The 16,002-nt window shown below is 44.2% G+C and overlaps 1 protein-coding gene across 1 annotated transcript in view; it reads left to right on the top strand.

Annotated features, from left to right (window-relative positions):
• Positions 1-16,002, top strand: part of LOC141057921 (follicle-stimulating hormone receptor-like) — a 266,317-nt gene that overhangs the window by 207,162 nt on the left and 43,153 nt on the right. Inside the window, exons 7-8 of the mRNA XM_073554030.1 lie at positions 3,475-3,543; positions 3,624-3,698. Coding sequence (XP_073410131.1) covers positions 3,475-3,543; positions 3,624-3,698 — 144 coding nt within the window. The remainder of the gene's footprint in view (positions 1-3,474; positions 3,544-3,623; positions 3,699-16,002) is intronic.

The following is a 16,002-nucleotide window of genomic DNA, read 5'->3' as shown; positions in this document are numbered from 1 at the left end:
GGGATTAGGTGACGCAAGTATGCAAATTGTAATCCAAGTTCAAACCCCTTGGTTGCAACGTATCAAGAATCGATATCCATCTCAATTCCTTTTTTTTCAGCATCTTAACCCTATCACCCCCACGTCTTAATACAGGAACCCCATCTATCACTCTAAATCGTAACTGATTCACTGAATGTCTGAATTCTATAAAATGCTTCGGAATCGGCAACTCCACTAGTTTAGTCCTAATCGTACTCTTATGCTTACTAATGCGAGCCCTAATCTCCATAGTGGTCTCTCCTATATACATAAGCCCACATGGGCACAAAATCAAGTAAATCACAAAACTTAATGAACACGTATACCTCTCCTTAATAGAAAACTTTTTTCCGGTACGAGGGTGATTGAAACTGTCACCTTTTAACATATTGCCACAACAGGCACATCCCAAGCATGGAAAGTTGCCCATCTTAGGAGGACATATTGTCCTTTGTACGTTGACTTTTGATGAACCAATATCTGACCTTACCAATCTATCTTTAAGATTATGTCCACGTCTACATGAAAGTAATGGCCTATCCACAAATTCTGATATCTGGGGCAGACCCTTTTGTAAGAGGCTCCAATGTTTATTCAAGATACCTCCAATCCTGCCACTAACTGGACAATATGTTGAGACAAAAGGAACTCGTCTCTTAGGCCCTTTGATTTGCTTATGGTTAGAATCCTCTACCGATATATTTTGAGCCTTAACTTTATAAGAATTAACTCGATCCATTGGGTAACCCCTATTAATGAATTTTGTACACATCTGATCCAATCTTAGGTCCAACTTATCATCCTCTTTAACAATCCTCCGTACACGTAGCATTTGTCTCCATGGTAGTGACTCCACCATCCGTCTTGGGTGATTACTATCAAACACCAAAAGACTATTCCTATCAGTCTCTTTTATAAAAAGATCGGTATATAGAGACTCATCTTTCTTATAAACCAACGTATCCAAAAATTGGACCTGATCATAAGAGTAGGTCAGTGTAAACTTCAACTCAGAGAATTAAATATATTTTTTCATTTTTTAGTGTTTACAGGTGATACATTTGAAAGAATGGAGGACACGGGGACTGAACAGTCCTGAAATTATGAAGAGGATGTTGTCCTTCTTGGATTTTGTCGTTATTTCGTGCCTGCCATTCCCCGTGCCCTCTTTCTTCCTTTTCTTTCCTTTTTTCTTTTTTCTTTTCTTTTTTGTAAATATCCCAGTTTTGCTCCTTATATAATGTACAACATTTATGAATCTCATGAAATATGGAATATTATTAAATTTACCATGGATATGGTTTTTCTGATTCTAAATGTCTTTTATATGCTGCGGTTTTCTTGGGAGCATTTTTTGGTCTATTTGTGTGGACTCATTAATTTAAATGTGGTATTACATTTGCTCTTATTCATCAGCGTATGTGCGGGTTTACTAGGGAGTGTGGTGTGTGATCGCGCGCTCTGGGCCTCTGCGCGTGCGCGGTCCCCCCCGGTGGGCGGTTCGTGTGGCTGATTCCTCGCATAGCACCGCGCATGCGCGGTGTTCGGTGATGGAGTCTTCACGTGACCGGACCTGGGCGGGGATGGGCGGCGCGCTCGCCGTGGCCTTGTAGCGCTCGTCATTAGACTGCGCTCCGGATGTGGCCTGGCTCTGGCTGATGCTGTCATATGGGGAGAGGGAACTCTGCCGATATAGGGATTTGTGAGTCCACTCATGATTGGTCCATTGGGGTTGGCGCTACTATTGTGTGATTAGGGACTGGCGGTTTATACTTGGATATGTATTACTGCAAGTGATTGGTGCGCTATTGCTATGGATACCTTTGATGCATTATGACCATTGGTGGGCCGATTTGGGGATTGATGTTTATATATGAAATGTTTTTGTAATATTTTCAATATGATTATGATCATCATTGTTAACGATTGGATAAGCTGTGTTATTGAATATACATGTAACTGATGGATGTGTTTATATGTATTTTATGTATGGATTCTTTGTGATGGGTGTTACCTAGATGGTGATTGGCTGTGCCACACTATAAAAGGCCACCATATGTACTGTTATGTTATACTTGAAAAAGGCCACAATATGGCCGAAACGTTGTATTTTGCACTGGCAGAATAAATTTTTGATACAATTTTTCACCCAGACCGGATGCTGTTCCTCTTCCTTATTTTGAAGTCACTACATGTCTCTCACTGGTTTTTTTTATAGCGCCAACATATAACACTTTAAAATTAAACGGGAACATGTACAAACAATAAAAACAATATAAAGTAACACATAGTTTAATAGTTACTGTAGTAGTGAGGGCCCCCACAAGATTACATCTACAAAAAAATAGGGGGGACACAAAAGGTAAAAAGTGCTTGTCTTATCTAGTCCAGCCATAAAAATGGCATTTCAAATAATGCTGCATGAGCCAGTCACCACCCAGTATCCATAAACTGAACAAGAAGCATGTTTGTTTGAAAATCTGGCATAGCTTACCTGTTTCCAACCTTGTCCAACTGCTATGTTAAACTGCATGCACTTCAACAATATTGCATTTACAAAGAAATCACACACTTGCCGGCAGCTAATGTGCTGTCCATAAGCCAGATGAGAATATATAGCCCCCTCTACTTTATAAGAAGCTCTGGAGGCAGATTCTCAGGGATATCTGTTTCCATTTCTCTAGATCTTATCAGCTCATTTACATATTGAGAAAATTATGGTTTATTCTGGAACCGTTCATCCGATTGCAGATATCAAATTATCATTTGTTTCAACTTTCCATGACCTGCATGCTCATATAGACATCTTTGGAAAGTTGATCCTACTGACAGATTCTCTTTAAAGGGGTTTCCTCAGCATCATAAACCGTTAAATTTGAAAAGCGCTTGTTAAAACAAACAACTTTGCAATTTACATGTCGTTAAAAATCCACTTAATTTTCAAGAATGAAGGGATATATAGTATTTTTTTGTCTACTACTCGGTATGTCCAAGGTGATTGGCATTTTGGGCGAGTAGTGCAGCACTTACAACCACTTTTTTAAAGGTCTTGTAAGAGCTGCTTTGAAGATGGGTGGATCACAGCATTGTTAGCACAAAATCCCTGCCACTTTCATAAAAAATGTATTCCTCTGAAGCTGCTGGCACAAAGCTGCCTCTGTTTGCAGCACCAGAGAGTGCTCAATTTGGATTAGTGGTGCGACCATGCCCGAACTGTCTATCAGGCTGAAATATCAACAACCCCCTCATCCCTGGCAAGCAAAGAGCCAGAAGGTGGGGAGCAGTGCTGCAAAAAGTTGGGTGTTCGAAGACATGATTTTGTAACAGAACATATATTAATAGTTGGGTCAGTACAAAGTTTATTGGTTCATTGATTTTTGTTTCTATTTTTTCGAGATAACTGGTACAGCTGGATGAGCAGCGACCTATATTTTATGCTTATTTTTCTTCCAGGCGGCTTGTACAGAATGATATTGAAGAGATAGAAAACTATGCTTTCAACGGCACAGTTTTGCATCAGCTGTGAGTTTATTAAACAAGTTTATCGTGTGCTTGTTCCTATCTTATACTTTCAGTCATTTCTTTATTTTTTTTTCTATCAGATTCCTAAGCGGCAATCAGAGACTAACTACATTACCAGATCTTGTTTTCCATGGAGCCATTGGACCTGAAGTATTGTAAGTTATATCTCGCCTTGATGAAGTTTAAATTAAATTTCTGAAATCTTTAGTTTTGTCTACAGCTCAGATCTATGAGAAAGAACAAATCGATACCTGAGTTGTAGAAGTTAAGTTTGCAATTTTGAGTTGTCGGTACACTAACATAAAACTCCTCACATCACGGCTCCCGCTGGACTGCTACATTCCATTATGATATGTGCAAATATAAATTTAGGATATCAGCAGCCTCTCTAAGGTATTTCTCATTGGCTGATATAGAGTATCTATCTATGCTTACCATAATTATAGCTGTCCATACCTTAGTCGTTCTCCGGTCCAGTAAGACAAAACATTCATTTTTTTTTTTTCATTTGTTTCTTTCCTTTTGGCTACTATTTGTTATCAAAACTCATCTTTTTTTATACCCATAGGTCCTGGCCTTCTATATTGATAGAGCTAGATCCAGCCATTGATATCAATAACATCTTATAAGCAATGGGGCTTTGCTTCTTTTATATATTTTTTTCAAGGGTAAACGTGCTTATTAAAACCACGGCATCAAAAGAATAAAGACAAAATACATTTTTTTTCAACAATTTTAAGGGCTATTACATGTAGGGAAGTTTCTATTCACTCATTTTCCCATTTTCTAGAAATGGGACGCATACCCAGTTATGGCATATTTTGTGGAAATGCCATAAATGCCTAAAAGGAAAATTATTTGCTTTTAATAAGATTTTGCCTAAAAAATAAAAGAATGAAGTATATTCTCCAAATGCTCAAAAAGAAGAGAAAGTATGGCACTCACCGTTCCAAAAGTAGAAGCAATACCGAGAGTGCGGACAACGGACCCATTGAAGCACAGGAGCGCGAAACGGCCGTTGTCCGCACTTTTGGCATTGCTCCCGAGCCTATGCATTTTTATCCTTGAATAAAGACTTCTACTTTTGAAACGGTGAGTGACATCCTTTCTCTTCTTTTTGCGCATTTGGATTTTGTATATTTCTTCAGGATTGAGCACCCGTTCCTAGTGGGTATATGGCGTTCATTCATTGTGTGTGAGTTGTCTTTTTAGACTCTTTCAAGAGATTATGGTGGTGCAGCGGTGCCGAAAAGTTTCTTTTTGTTGGTCTCTATGAAGTATAGCTAAGCTGTCGATACTCCCTTTCACTCTTCCTGCCTTCCAATTCTCAGAAAAAAACTTCACAGTTTCTGTAAGGTAACTGTCTACAGCAGTAGCCCTTTCCGGAGGGCTTAGTCTGCTGGAACACTATAAATGCTGATCTCCAATGAAACTCCATTAATTGTCAAATATCTTTCAGCCAAAGGGATGAAATGCAACTGAAGCAAAAGACTACTCGTGTCCTCTACAGACTTCTTCTAATCACTTTTAGGAGCATCCAAAAAAATGAGCAGATTTACAAGCCTGTGGGCAAGTTTTGTGCAACTTTCACAGAGCTGAGTGAATAAAGGGAACATACATTGCCAACTGTGCGTCTAAAGTTGCTCTTGTAAGGGCTCATACTCACTTGCGATACACTGGCACGATTCTCGTGCGAGTCTCTTGCATGAAAACCTGCTCTGCCTCTGAGGGCAGAGCACAATACTGCAGTGCGCAGTCGCCAGACTTCTCCCGACGCCTGCTCACTGCAGGATTCTGCTCTGCCCTCAACAGAGCAGAGCAATGCACCTGCGCTGAAGTCACTACAGGAAGGGAAGAAGAGGACAGCATCGTATGAAAATTGGAGGTGCCGGACCGTACGGCGACACCCATCGGACTGGACCGCCCCTCCAGTGAGTATAATCAAATGTGTTTTTCTTCTCTTTCAGGTTACATCAGGGGCTTATCTACAGCATTACAGAATGCTGTGGATAAGCACCTGATGTCAATGCCGGCAGCTCATAGGGCAAAAAAAGGGTGACAGATTCCCTTTAATGTTTTGAATGCTATTTGTTTTGGTGCAGTAAGCGCAATTCACGCCTGTCAGAGGTTTCATTCAAGTCATCTGGAGTAAAAAGCATTATTAAATGGTGCCACATTTCTTCTGTTGAAAGACCAATTAGTAGAGCGTTGCAGTATTCCATGCAAGAATGAATAAGAGCGACAGTAAGAGATTTTGCAGTTTCAAAGGTGAGAAAGGTCTGATTTTAGAGATATATTTTAGATGCTGGCAACATGAGAGAATGACTGATTGGATATAGGGAATAAAGGAAAGTTTTGTGTCAAATATGACCCCAAGACAGTGAGTGTGCTGTTTGGGAGCTATGGTTGATTCACCCAAGGAAATTTCTATGTCGGGAATAAGTAGATTAATAGATGAAGAACACGAGAAGTTAAATTTTGGAGAGATTCAGTTTCAGATACAGGTAGGACATGATGTTAGAGACAGCAGACAGACAATCCCTGGTATTTTATAGTAATGCAGGTGTTATGTCAGGAGAAGATGTGTTTTATTTGGTGATACAGTGAAGGATCGATCAGAGAGGTAGGAGGTGAACCAAGAAGGAGCAGTTTCTTTGAAGCATATAAAGTGGAGCATTGTGAGGAGAAGCTTTTAGTCCACAGTGTCAAATGCTGCAGAGAGATCCAGGAAAATCAGGAGCCAGGACTGTCGGATTTAGCCGTTAATAGATCTTTAAAGACTTTAGTGAGACCACTTTCAGTAGACTGTAAAGAACAAAATCAGATTGTAAAGGGTCAGCAAGAGAATTATCAAAGAGATATCAGATTATCCAAGAAGATTGTGATATAGGATTGTGATATAGACTTGTTTTGCCAGATGAAGAGCAAAGTTATAAGTTTTGAGCATGAACTTACAGTTGATGAAGCCTTCTGCTAAAACTGATTTTCTCTTTGAGCAACACTGGAGAAAACGTGTTTTCATCATGTGCTAGGGTTGCTGTCATCCAAGTCCGGTCTTTCTGCATGTGGGGGGAGCTTAGTCATCCAGGGCATTTTCCAGTGTCTTATTATTATGTGACAATGTTAAGACTTGACCGGAGAGGGAGAATATTGGAGCTAAGATTGGCTGTAGATTGTTCATAAGCTGCTGAGTATTGATGACATGTGAATTTCTAAATGTGTGCTAGGTGGGGGTATCATGAGTGGTGCCACAGTTCTTGACAGAGAAAGAAAGAAAGTAGTTAGTGAATGGGAGAGGGGAGTTAATAAAGTGATACACTGAGCAGAGCAGGAAGAACACCTGGTCCAGAGTATTCCCATCCTCATGCATAGGAGGGTTAGTAAGTTGTGAAAGGTCTAAAGAGGAGGTTACAGAAAGAAGATGAGCAGCTGATGCTGAAAGTACATTATCAATGGGGATGTTAAAGTTCCTCGTATTGAGTGTGGGAATATCTCAGGATAGGTAGTGTAGATGCCAGGTGGAAAAGTGATGCAGGAACTGGTTGGTTTTGTTTGGGGGGGACGATATACAACTGTTACTTGCAGGGAGAAGGGTTTGAGCAGTTTAAAGGTTTGGACCTCAAGGGAAGGAAGGTCATAATCGAGGGTGCTGGCGGGATAACCTGGAAACCACATTGTGATGTAAGGAGCAGTCCAATACCTCCACCTTGTCTACTCTCAGGTCTGAAGGTTTATTAAAATTGCAGGCTACCATATGAGAGAGCAGCAGCGGTGGTGTCTGACTGCTGTAATTTAAGAATTTGTGGATGTAGCGGAGTTTGTTACACAATGACCCTGAGATCCAGAGAGCACAATTAAAAGAGACAGGAGAAGCCATGTATTGAATGATAAAAAGATTAGCACTATTTCTATGTGCTGGATGAATAGATTATATTTACTAGTGAAAGAAGGACAACTAGGAGAAGGAGAATAAAGAGAAAGAGCAGGTGGTTCTGTGATTTGTGTGAATGTTTTTGTGCACTGTATGGTTTGAAGTTTTTGAGAAAAATGAGTAGACGCTGGGAGCTGTGCATAGGAGAGGGGTGAAGAGAGGGACTGATGTGAAGAGAGTGCACAGAGTGTATAAGAGGATGGAAGTTGTGAACAAAAGCAGCAGCTAGAACAAACATGAGGCAAAGAGATATGGAAAATAAACATGTTTATTTGGATAACTTGCATGGCTTACCTGTCTACTGCCCTGATGATATTGCACGTAGAAAGATATTGCGCACAAAACACATAAAATGTGTGTATAGAATAAAATTGCTCATGAGTCCAAGTGTATTTAGTCTTCATCCAACCAGCCTGACTGACAGCTGCAGACTGTCCTGAGCGTGTTGGAACTCAGCATGGAGGAAGACTGAGGAGCCGACAATTAAATTTTTATGTCTTAAAGTGAACCAGACAGCTGACACATGCTGCCCAATCCACAGGTAGCATGTATCAGACATTGGCTGCATGAACTCAGCCAAGTGTGCTTGACTCTGAAAGACTGTGTTGTTTCAGAAAAAAACATACTTTAATAGTCGAATAGTCACTGGGCATCAAGCCCCACTGTATGCTCATTGGACAGGTGGGTCTCCGGCAGCTTCTCATTGCCCGCTGTCTTGCACTGACAGGTCTCTGTCCATGTATGGGTCTGACTAGTCTACAATGCTGTTTGATCCCCAGTGGCTATTAAAGTATGTCTTTCTCAGAAACACTGCATCAAACATAACTTGTTGGGTTCATGCATCCAATGCCTGACTCATGCTGCCTGTGGATTGGGCAGCATGTATGAGCTGTCAGGTTCACTTTAAGTATGGAAAAGTGAATCCAGGTAACAAGGCAATCGGTTAGCATTTTTGAAACATTAAATACTTGGAAAAAATAATGTAATGTAAGGTGAAAAGTAAAGGTAGAGACAAATGGATTGGATATTTTTTTACAGTAGAAGTCATTCACAGGAACTCTCCAGGTAAAACTGACACACTATGTTATGACTAGTGGAAGGCCAAAGGGAGCAGAGCGTGTCTCAGCTATTACAAGTACACCAAATAGATAATTCCTGGGCCATGCAGCCCCTCAGGCCCTGCACCAGGCATTAAACAATGTTTCAGTTTTGCCTTGGGTGTTCCTATAATTTGGCACTTTGTAGTCCTAAGGGAGGTACTAAAAGTAGGAGCACTGAATGCATTTACAAGCCTGGTCGCTGATGTATACTTTACTGGGAATTGTAAACCTTTAAAATGATGAGTTGTTGATTCAGACAATTTATGGTATAACAGTGATAGCATCTACAGTACTCACAGTCTGCAGTTAGCTGAGGCTCGCTGGGAGCAGCAGCTGAGAAGGAGGCAGAATTCTCCCTTATCGGTGCTAAAAGCTGTAATGATCAACATGCTGCACTGATTTCAGAGAAAGCCTTGGTTCCCCCTCAGCCAGCAATCCCAGTGCCCCGCTGTTCCCAAATAATAAAGTAAAATCATTCTACAGTGATCCTTCAGGTTACAATGACATCAGGTTACAATATTTTCGACATGTAATAGTCTTCCCTGCTCCATTGCAACTTGAAACCAGCTTTAACATATAGTACAATGCCGCATTCACTGCTTTAACTAATATTACTGAAGCTCATGCCATGATTGGCTGCCCAATAGCCCTTCCCTACAGTATAGTATGATACTTCCTATATTGTCCTGAGCTTCGCTCTAGAGATGAATGAATCAATTTATAATGAGGCAAATTTGCTACGAATTAAAAAAAAAATTAAATTCTTACTAATCTGAATTTTTGAGATCCGATTTGCATTTTTTTAATGGCCTCCAGCCAGTCACAATTTAGCTGCCTCCTTTTGAGGGCTGGGAAAAAGTTAAAATATTGAGATTCATTTTACTTACCTGTGTTAGGACCTCACCTATCTGTATGCCACCTCCTCCATTGTTTCCCAATCCTCACACAACTCCCAAAATCCTCTGCATTGGTTTTTGCTTCTTTCGATGCTTATGACTAGAGTTGAGCGACTCTTGGTTTTTTAGGTCGAGTTTCGTTTCGTGAAACGCGACTTTTCCAAAAGTCGGGTCGAGCAAGATCGGCCGATTATAGGGAAAAGTCGGGGTCGTCCCGAAACACGAAACCCAATGTAAGTCAATGGGGAATAAAAGTCGGCAGTGAGAGGAGGACAGGAAACACACCTACAGTGCTCAATTGAATGCCAAAAGCATCAATTCTAATTAGTTAAGCTGGTCAACCTTAATTAACTTCATAATACAAGTTACGCACTGAAAAATGGGGGTTATTTGGCTAAAGTTGTGGGGGGGTAGGGCTGGCTCCAGGTTTTCATGTGCCCTGGGCGAAAGAGCGCCCCTTTAACACATACCACAACTCATCATGCTCCGATACAGCAGAGAAATAGCGGTATAGTACAATGAAAAATACTTCACTTTTTACATCTCATGACGAGGCCCATCTATTTCTCCATACAGAATCATTGGTCCCATATAATGTTTGAAACAGTATATGATGAGCTCCACATAATGCTACAGTATATGTTGGTCCCCATGGATGAAGCTCCACTGTCTTATGGGCCCAAATAATGCTCCAAACATAATGGGCCCCATTTCTAATGCTCTAGTGTATAATGGGCCCTGTAAATGCTGCTCCAGTGTCTGATGTCCACTTTTGGAATGTTCCAGTGTATGGTGGGCCCCATCTATCATTCTCCAGAGTATAGTGCTCCCCAAAAATTGCTGTCCCAACATTGAAAACAATCAAATAAGTCTCCTCGCTAGGGAATCCCTGTACTAGTCTGGACTCCTCGTCGTCCCCATCTTCCATCTCACTGCACAGTATTTCAACCTTGCATGTGCTGTGATGCTGAGCAAGCAGGGGGGGCCCACTCATTGGTGACGGCACTGGCACAGGGCCCCTGATAGTACGGTGGTGTGTCTGATGGCGGGTGGGCCGAACCTGCACTTTCATCTGCAGCTTCCTCTTTGTCACCGTGTAAGATGGAACTGTATATGGGAAGGGTAACCTGAGTTTCATCAGGGTCAGATTCAGGCCGTGTAGCGTGCGAGGGGAATGTAGTGGTCTGGGTCAATGTACCAGCAGATTCATTGAGCAGTGGCTGGGCATAAGTGCACTTGTGTCGCCCCCAGGAGTACGGTCGCCACAGTGGCACTACCTTCCTCCTAGGGAGTGTGATGTCATGCTTGGGAGCAACGAAGGATCTCTCTAGCAGGTTAACTGATTGGGCGGCGTTATTCCCACGAGTCATGACCCTCCAAACAGCGTTCATGAAGGCAAAGTGTTTGTTTTATGTGGGCAGTATGGTTGCAAAGCTGAACCTTAAAGGAATGTCCAGAAGGGCACCACCAGGAGTGGAGCCTACGGTTAAATTCGACTCCACCTGGGAAACCTCAACCATGCCAGCTACAGAACAGATGCACACATTGCAAGCTTAATTCCGTTAACGAACGAGACTCCGTCATGCCCCGAGGTCCGAGTCCGGCTTACTAGAGGGACACGTGAGGCTCTGGCACATGAGATTGGCCAATAACTGGTGTGTCATGCCCTTACATGTCCGTGGCTGCATGTGTGCTACACTGAAAAGGCCAGCGTTTGTCGCTTACAGGTGCAGATAACCCGCTGAACAACGTTAGTGATGGGGATCACTGATTACAATTATTACCCGCGAACGATGATTTCCCAGTAAGTGCAGGTCAACCGCAGTTCCGGAATTAGGCCTAACCGTCATTCCTGAAAAAATGAAAAACTTACGAGTGCAAACCACAGGTGCTGTAGCTTGCTTAACAGCTCGCCAGCCGTTCTCACGCCCAGTATGGATTACACGTGATTGCACAAAGGTGAGAAAGGGTACCGTATCCCCGGATAACATGTATGGATAGCGTACACATTCAAAAGATATGTCTATACATCAAGAGGCAGGCTCAGACGGTGTTAGGACCAGTATGGCTTGCACGTGATTGCACAAAGGTGAGAAAGGTTACCGTATCCCCGGATAACATGTATGGATAGCGTACACATTCAAAATATATGTCTATACATCAGGAGGCAGGCTCAGACGGTGTCAGGCACATTATGGATTTGACGGCCCAGACTACACAGCGGAGGAGCAGGGAGAGGTAAAGATTGCAAATGCTGGGGCCCTGCCCAAGCAAGGGGGGCCCACTCGTGGGCGTCGGTACTGGCACTGGGCCCCTCATAGTACGGCGGTGTGTCTGATGGCGGGTGTGCACCACCACCATCAGAGACACTTGATTGCACTATGAGGGACCCTGTGCCAGTGCCCACGCCCAAGAGTCAGCCTACCCACCTGTCCAGGGCAACGGCACTCGCACGGTGTCGTGCGCTAGGTGGTGACCCCGGCCATGGGGGGGGGGAGGCAGCACAGTTAGGGAGTTTTAGAAAGTGGCATATGTTGATGTTGGACATTCAGCTGATGCAAAAGGCGAAATAGGTCAAGTTCCAGGAAGAGGTGGACCAAAGCAAGCCATTTTTCCGTCACCCTATGTGTCATCAGGGGAAGGTGGGACAAAATCCTTGGAAACCCATGCATGGTTCATTTTAATGAAGGTTAGATCATCCACATTTTGGGTTGACAGACGGGTCCTTTTTCTGTCAGGATTGATCCAGCTGCACTGAAGACTCTTTCCGATAGCACACTTGCAGCTGGGCAAGCGAGCTCCTGTAAAGCATATTGTGCCAATTCAGGCCAGGTGTCCAGTTTAGCGGCCCAATAGTCAAAGGAGAATGACCTGTGTGGGAGAACATCGATATGGGAGGAAAAGTAGTTTGTAACCATAGTTGACAACTGCTGTCTCCTGTCACTTTCCATCGATGCAGTATTACAAGTTGTGTGAGCGGTACTTGAAAAATCAGTCCACAACATTGTCATGAAACCCCTGTCTCCAACGCCACTTCTGCTGTGTGCACCATGAACACCTCTGCCAAGCTGCCCCCGGCCCGTACGGCTCGTGTGAGAACCATCACCGCTGCTGTGTGCTGGGAATGCCTCAAGCAACCGATTTACCAGAGTTGCTTGTTTATTAGCCAATATTAGGTCAAGGTTCTCCTGTGGCATGATGTTTTGTAATTTGCCTTTATAGCGTGGATCCAGGATGCTGGCCAACCAGTAGTCGTCATCGTTCATCATTTTGGCAATGCGGGGTCCCTTTTTAGGATCCGCAAGGCATAATCTGACATGTGGGCCAATGTTCCCGGTGTCAATGATGCACTGCGAGTGCTGGTTGGAGGAGCACTTTCTGGCAAATCCACATCCCTCCAGTCACGCACAAACCCTGTACCAGACCTTGCCACGCCAACATTTTCACTTGCCCCACGAGATGCATCCTCCTCCCCTAAGTAATCATTCCCATCATCATCCTCCTCCTCCTCTTCTTCCTCCAACTCGTCCAGGAGAGGTCCCTGAGCAGACAATGGCTGAATGTCATCAAGGATTCCCTCCACCTCTTCCTCCTCGTCAACATTGGCTGCAGACGCCTGCTCCTTAAGGTGCATCAAAGTTTGCATGAGCAGACGCATAAGTGGGATGCTCATGCTTAGGATGGCGTCGTCTGCGCTTACCAGCCGTGTGCATTCCTCAAAACACTGAAGGACTTTACAGAGGTCTTTCAGCTTCGACCACTGCACACCTGTCAACTCCATGTCTGCTCTCAAAGTGCCTGGCCGTGTATCCTCCCACAAATGCATTATGGCCTGCCTCTGCTCGCACAGCCGCTCCACCATGTGCAGGGTGGAGTTCCACCTTGTTGCAATGTCGATAATGAGGTGGTGGTTGGGAAGGTGGAGCAATCGCTGCAGCTTCTGCATACGAACGGAGTGTACAGGTGACCGGCGGATGTGCACGCACAGTCTTCGCACCTTATGGAGCAGGGCTGTTAACTCCGGATAATTTTTGAGGAAGCACTGCACCACCAGGTTCAAGGTGTGAGCCAAGCAAGGTATGTGGCTGAGCTTTGAAAGGGCTATGGCTGCCACAAAATTACGGCCGTTATCACTAACTACCTTGCCTGCCTCAAGATGTACACTGCCCAGCCATGACTCAGTTTGTTGCTTCAAGTACTCGGCCAGCACCTCGGCGGTGTGTCTGTCGCCCAAACACATCATCTGCAACACAGCCTGCTGACGCTTTCCACTAGCTGCTCGATAGGGGGACACCTCGTGTGCAACAGTGGCAGCTGCAGATGGAGTGCTCGTACGACTGCGCTCTGTGGACGAGCTTTCGCTTCTGGAGGAGGAGGAGGAGAGTGGAACACTGTTCCACCACCGCTGTCCCCTGTGGACCCTGCATCCACCACATTAACCCAGTGCGCAGTGATGGACACGTAACGGCCCTGGCCATGCTGACTGGACCATGCATCAGTTGTGAGGTGCACCTTTCCACTCACTGACTGCTTGAGTGCATGGACAATGCGGTCTTTCACATGATGGTTGAGGGCTGGGATGGCTTTGCGAGAGAAGAAGTGGCAACTGGGTAGGTCATAGCGTGGTACTGCATAGGCCATGAGTTCGCGGAAAGCTGCGCTTTCCACCAACCGATAGGGCATCATCTCAAACGAGATTAGTTTGGCAATGTGGGTGTTCAAACCCAGTGTACGCGGATGAAAGACTGAGTACTTTCTTGACCTACTCATAGTGTCTGGGAGGGTGAGCTGGACTTCAGAGCTGCATATGGTGGAAGTAGCGGTGGACAGGGCGGACTGAGAGAGGGTTGATGATGGTGATGGAGTTGGTGTTCTTTCTGATGGCCTAGATTCAGTATTTCATTGATATAACAGTGGGATTCCCTGACTGCTGTGGCCTTGCAACGACATCTCAACATTTGCTGCTGTGCTAACAGGTGGGCTTACAGTGGGGGAAACAATGTAGCGTTGCTGACTACCTTCTTTGTGATCAGTTGCACATGTGGCACTTGAGGTTTGGTGTTGTGTCCACGCTTGCAAGTGCATGCTGGTTAAATGTCTAAGCATGCAACTAGTATTCAAATTTTTCAGATTTTTCCCTCGGCTAAAGGTCTTTGCGCACTTCTTACAGATAACCTTGAACTGATCATGAGGATTTTGTTCAAAAAAGTGCCACACTGCACTCTTCCTACTTTGGCAGACATTTTGCGGCCTAGCACGCTGTGATGTTTTGACCCTCTGGACAAGCTGTCCAGCAACTCTTTTGATTTTTGGAACCTGTCTTTGGAGTGCTCCGGGCCTGCCAGATAACAGCTGTTGCGATGTCGATGTCTGCTGTGGATGCTCCTCATCTGAGCTATTGGAAGCAGCACCCTCTTCCCCCAATGGATGCCAATCTGGGTCAACAACTGGGTCATCCATCACCTCCTCTTCAATGTCATGTGCACCTTCCTCTGTGTCACCGTGTATGGTGGTATAGTGTGCGGGAAGGGGCACCTGAGTCTCATCAGGGTCAGAATCTGGCTCTGTACACTGCGAGGACAATGTAGTGCTCTGAGTGAATGTACTAGCAGAATCATCTATCAGCGGCTGTGCATCAGTGCACTCCATGTCAGATTCATCTTGGCCTGGGTAATTCACCATTTGACTTGATAATCCAGGCATGGTATGTGAAAACAGCTCCATGGAGTAATCAGTAGTATGGCCTGTGTCATCCTTCAATCTTGGTTGGGGTGAAGGACACAAGGAAAGGTGTGGTTCATGAACATGAGCCTCCAATGACGACTCAGTGCTTTTACTTTTTACAACTTCAGAAGAGGAGGCGATAGAGCTGGAGGCTGAGTCAGCAATGTAAGACAAAACTTTTTCCTGATGCTCTGGCGTTAAAAGCGGTTTGCCAACTTCTAGAAAACTAAGCCTTCGAAGCCTTATGGAGCCAGACGATGACGCAGGCTCAACACCTCCTGCATTCGGTCCTATTTTGCTTTTGCCACTACCATCAGATCCACCACCAACACCATCATTACCAGCTGCCAACCCCCGCCCAATTCCACGGCTTCTTCCACCAGCCTTCCTCATTTTTGGTAGAAATGTAGACAAAATCCAACAAACTATATAGTAATGTAAAACAAGGTACAAGGTGTCTATAGGACAGGGGAGATTTAGATTTTCTGCAGACACTTGTGGACACTGGACACTTGGATTGTGTGAGGCCCACTGAATATCAGAGCGCTATGTCACAGGCTCGATGTAGCAGGTGTAAAAAAAGTGACTACAGGATAAGGGAGATTTTGAATTTCTGCAGACACTTGTGGACACTGGACACTTGGATTGTGTGAGGCCCACTGAATATCAGAGCGCTATGTCACAGGCTCGATGCAGCAGGTGTAAAAAAAGTGACTACAGGATAAGGGAGATTTTGAATTTCTGCAGACACTTGTGGACACTGGACACTTTTGGATTGTGTGAGGCCCACTGAATACCAGAGCGCTAT

The sequence above is a fragment of the Dendrobates tinctorius genome, unplaced genomic scaffold, assembly GCF_039654945.1.
Source record: "Dendrobates tinctorius isolate UK_male_01 unplaced genomic scaffold, ASM3965494v1 ptg000205l, whole genome shotgun sequence".
NCBI classification, from domain to species: Eukaryota; Metazoa; Chordata; class Amphibia; order Anura; family Dendrobatidae; genus Dendrobates; species Dendrobates tinctorius.
The sequence above is the reverse complement of the archived record's forward strand: the minus strand, read 5'-3'. Positions and strand labels throughout refer to the sequence as shown.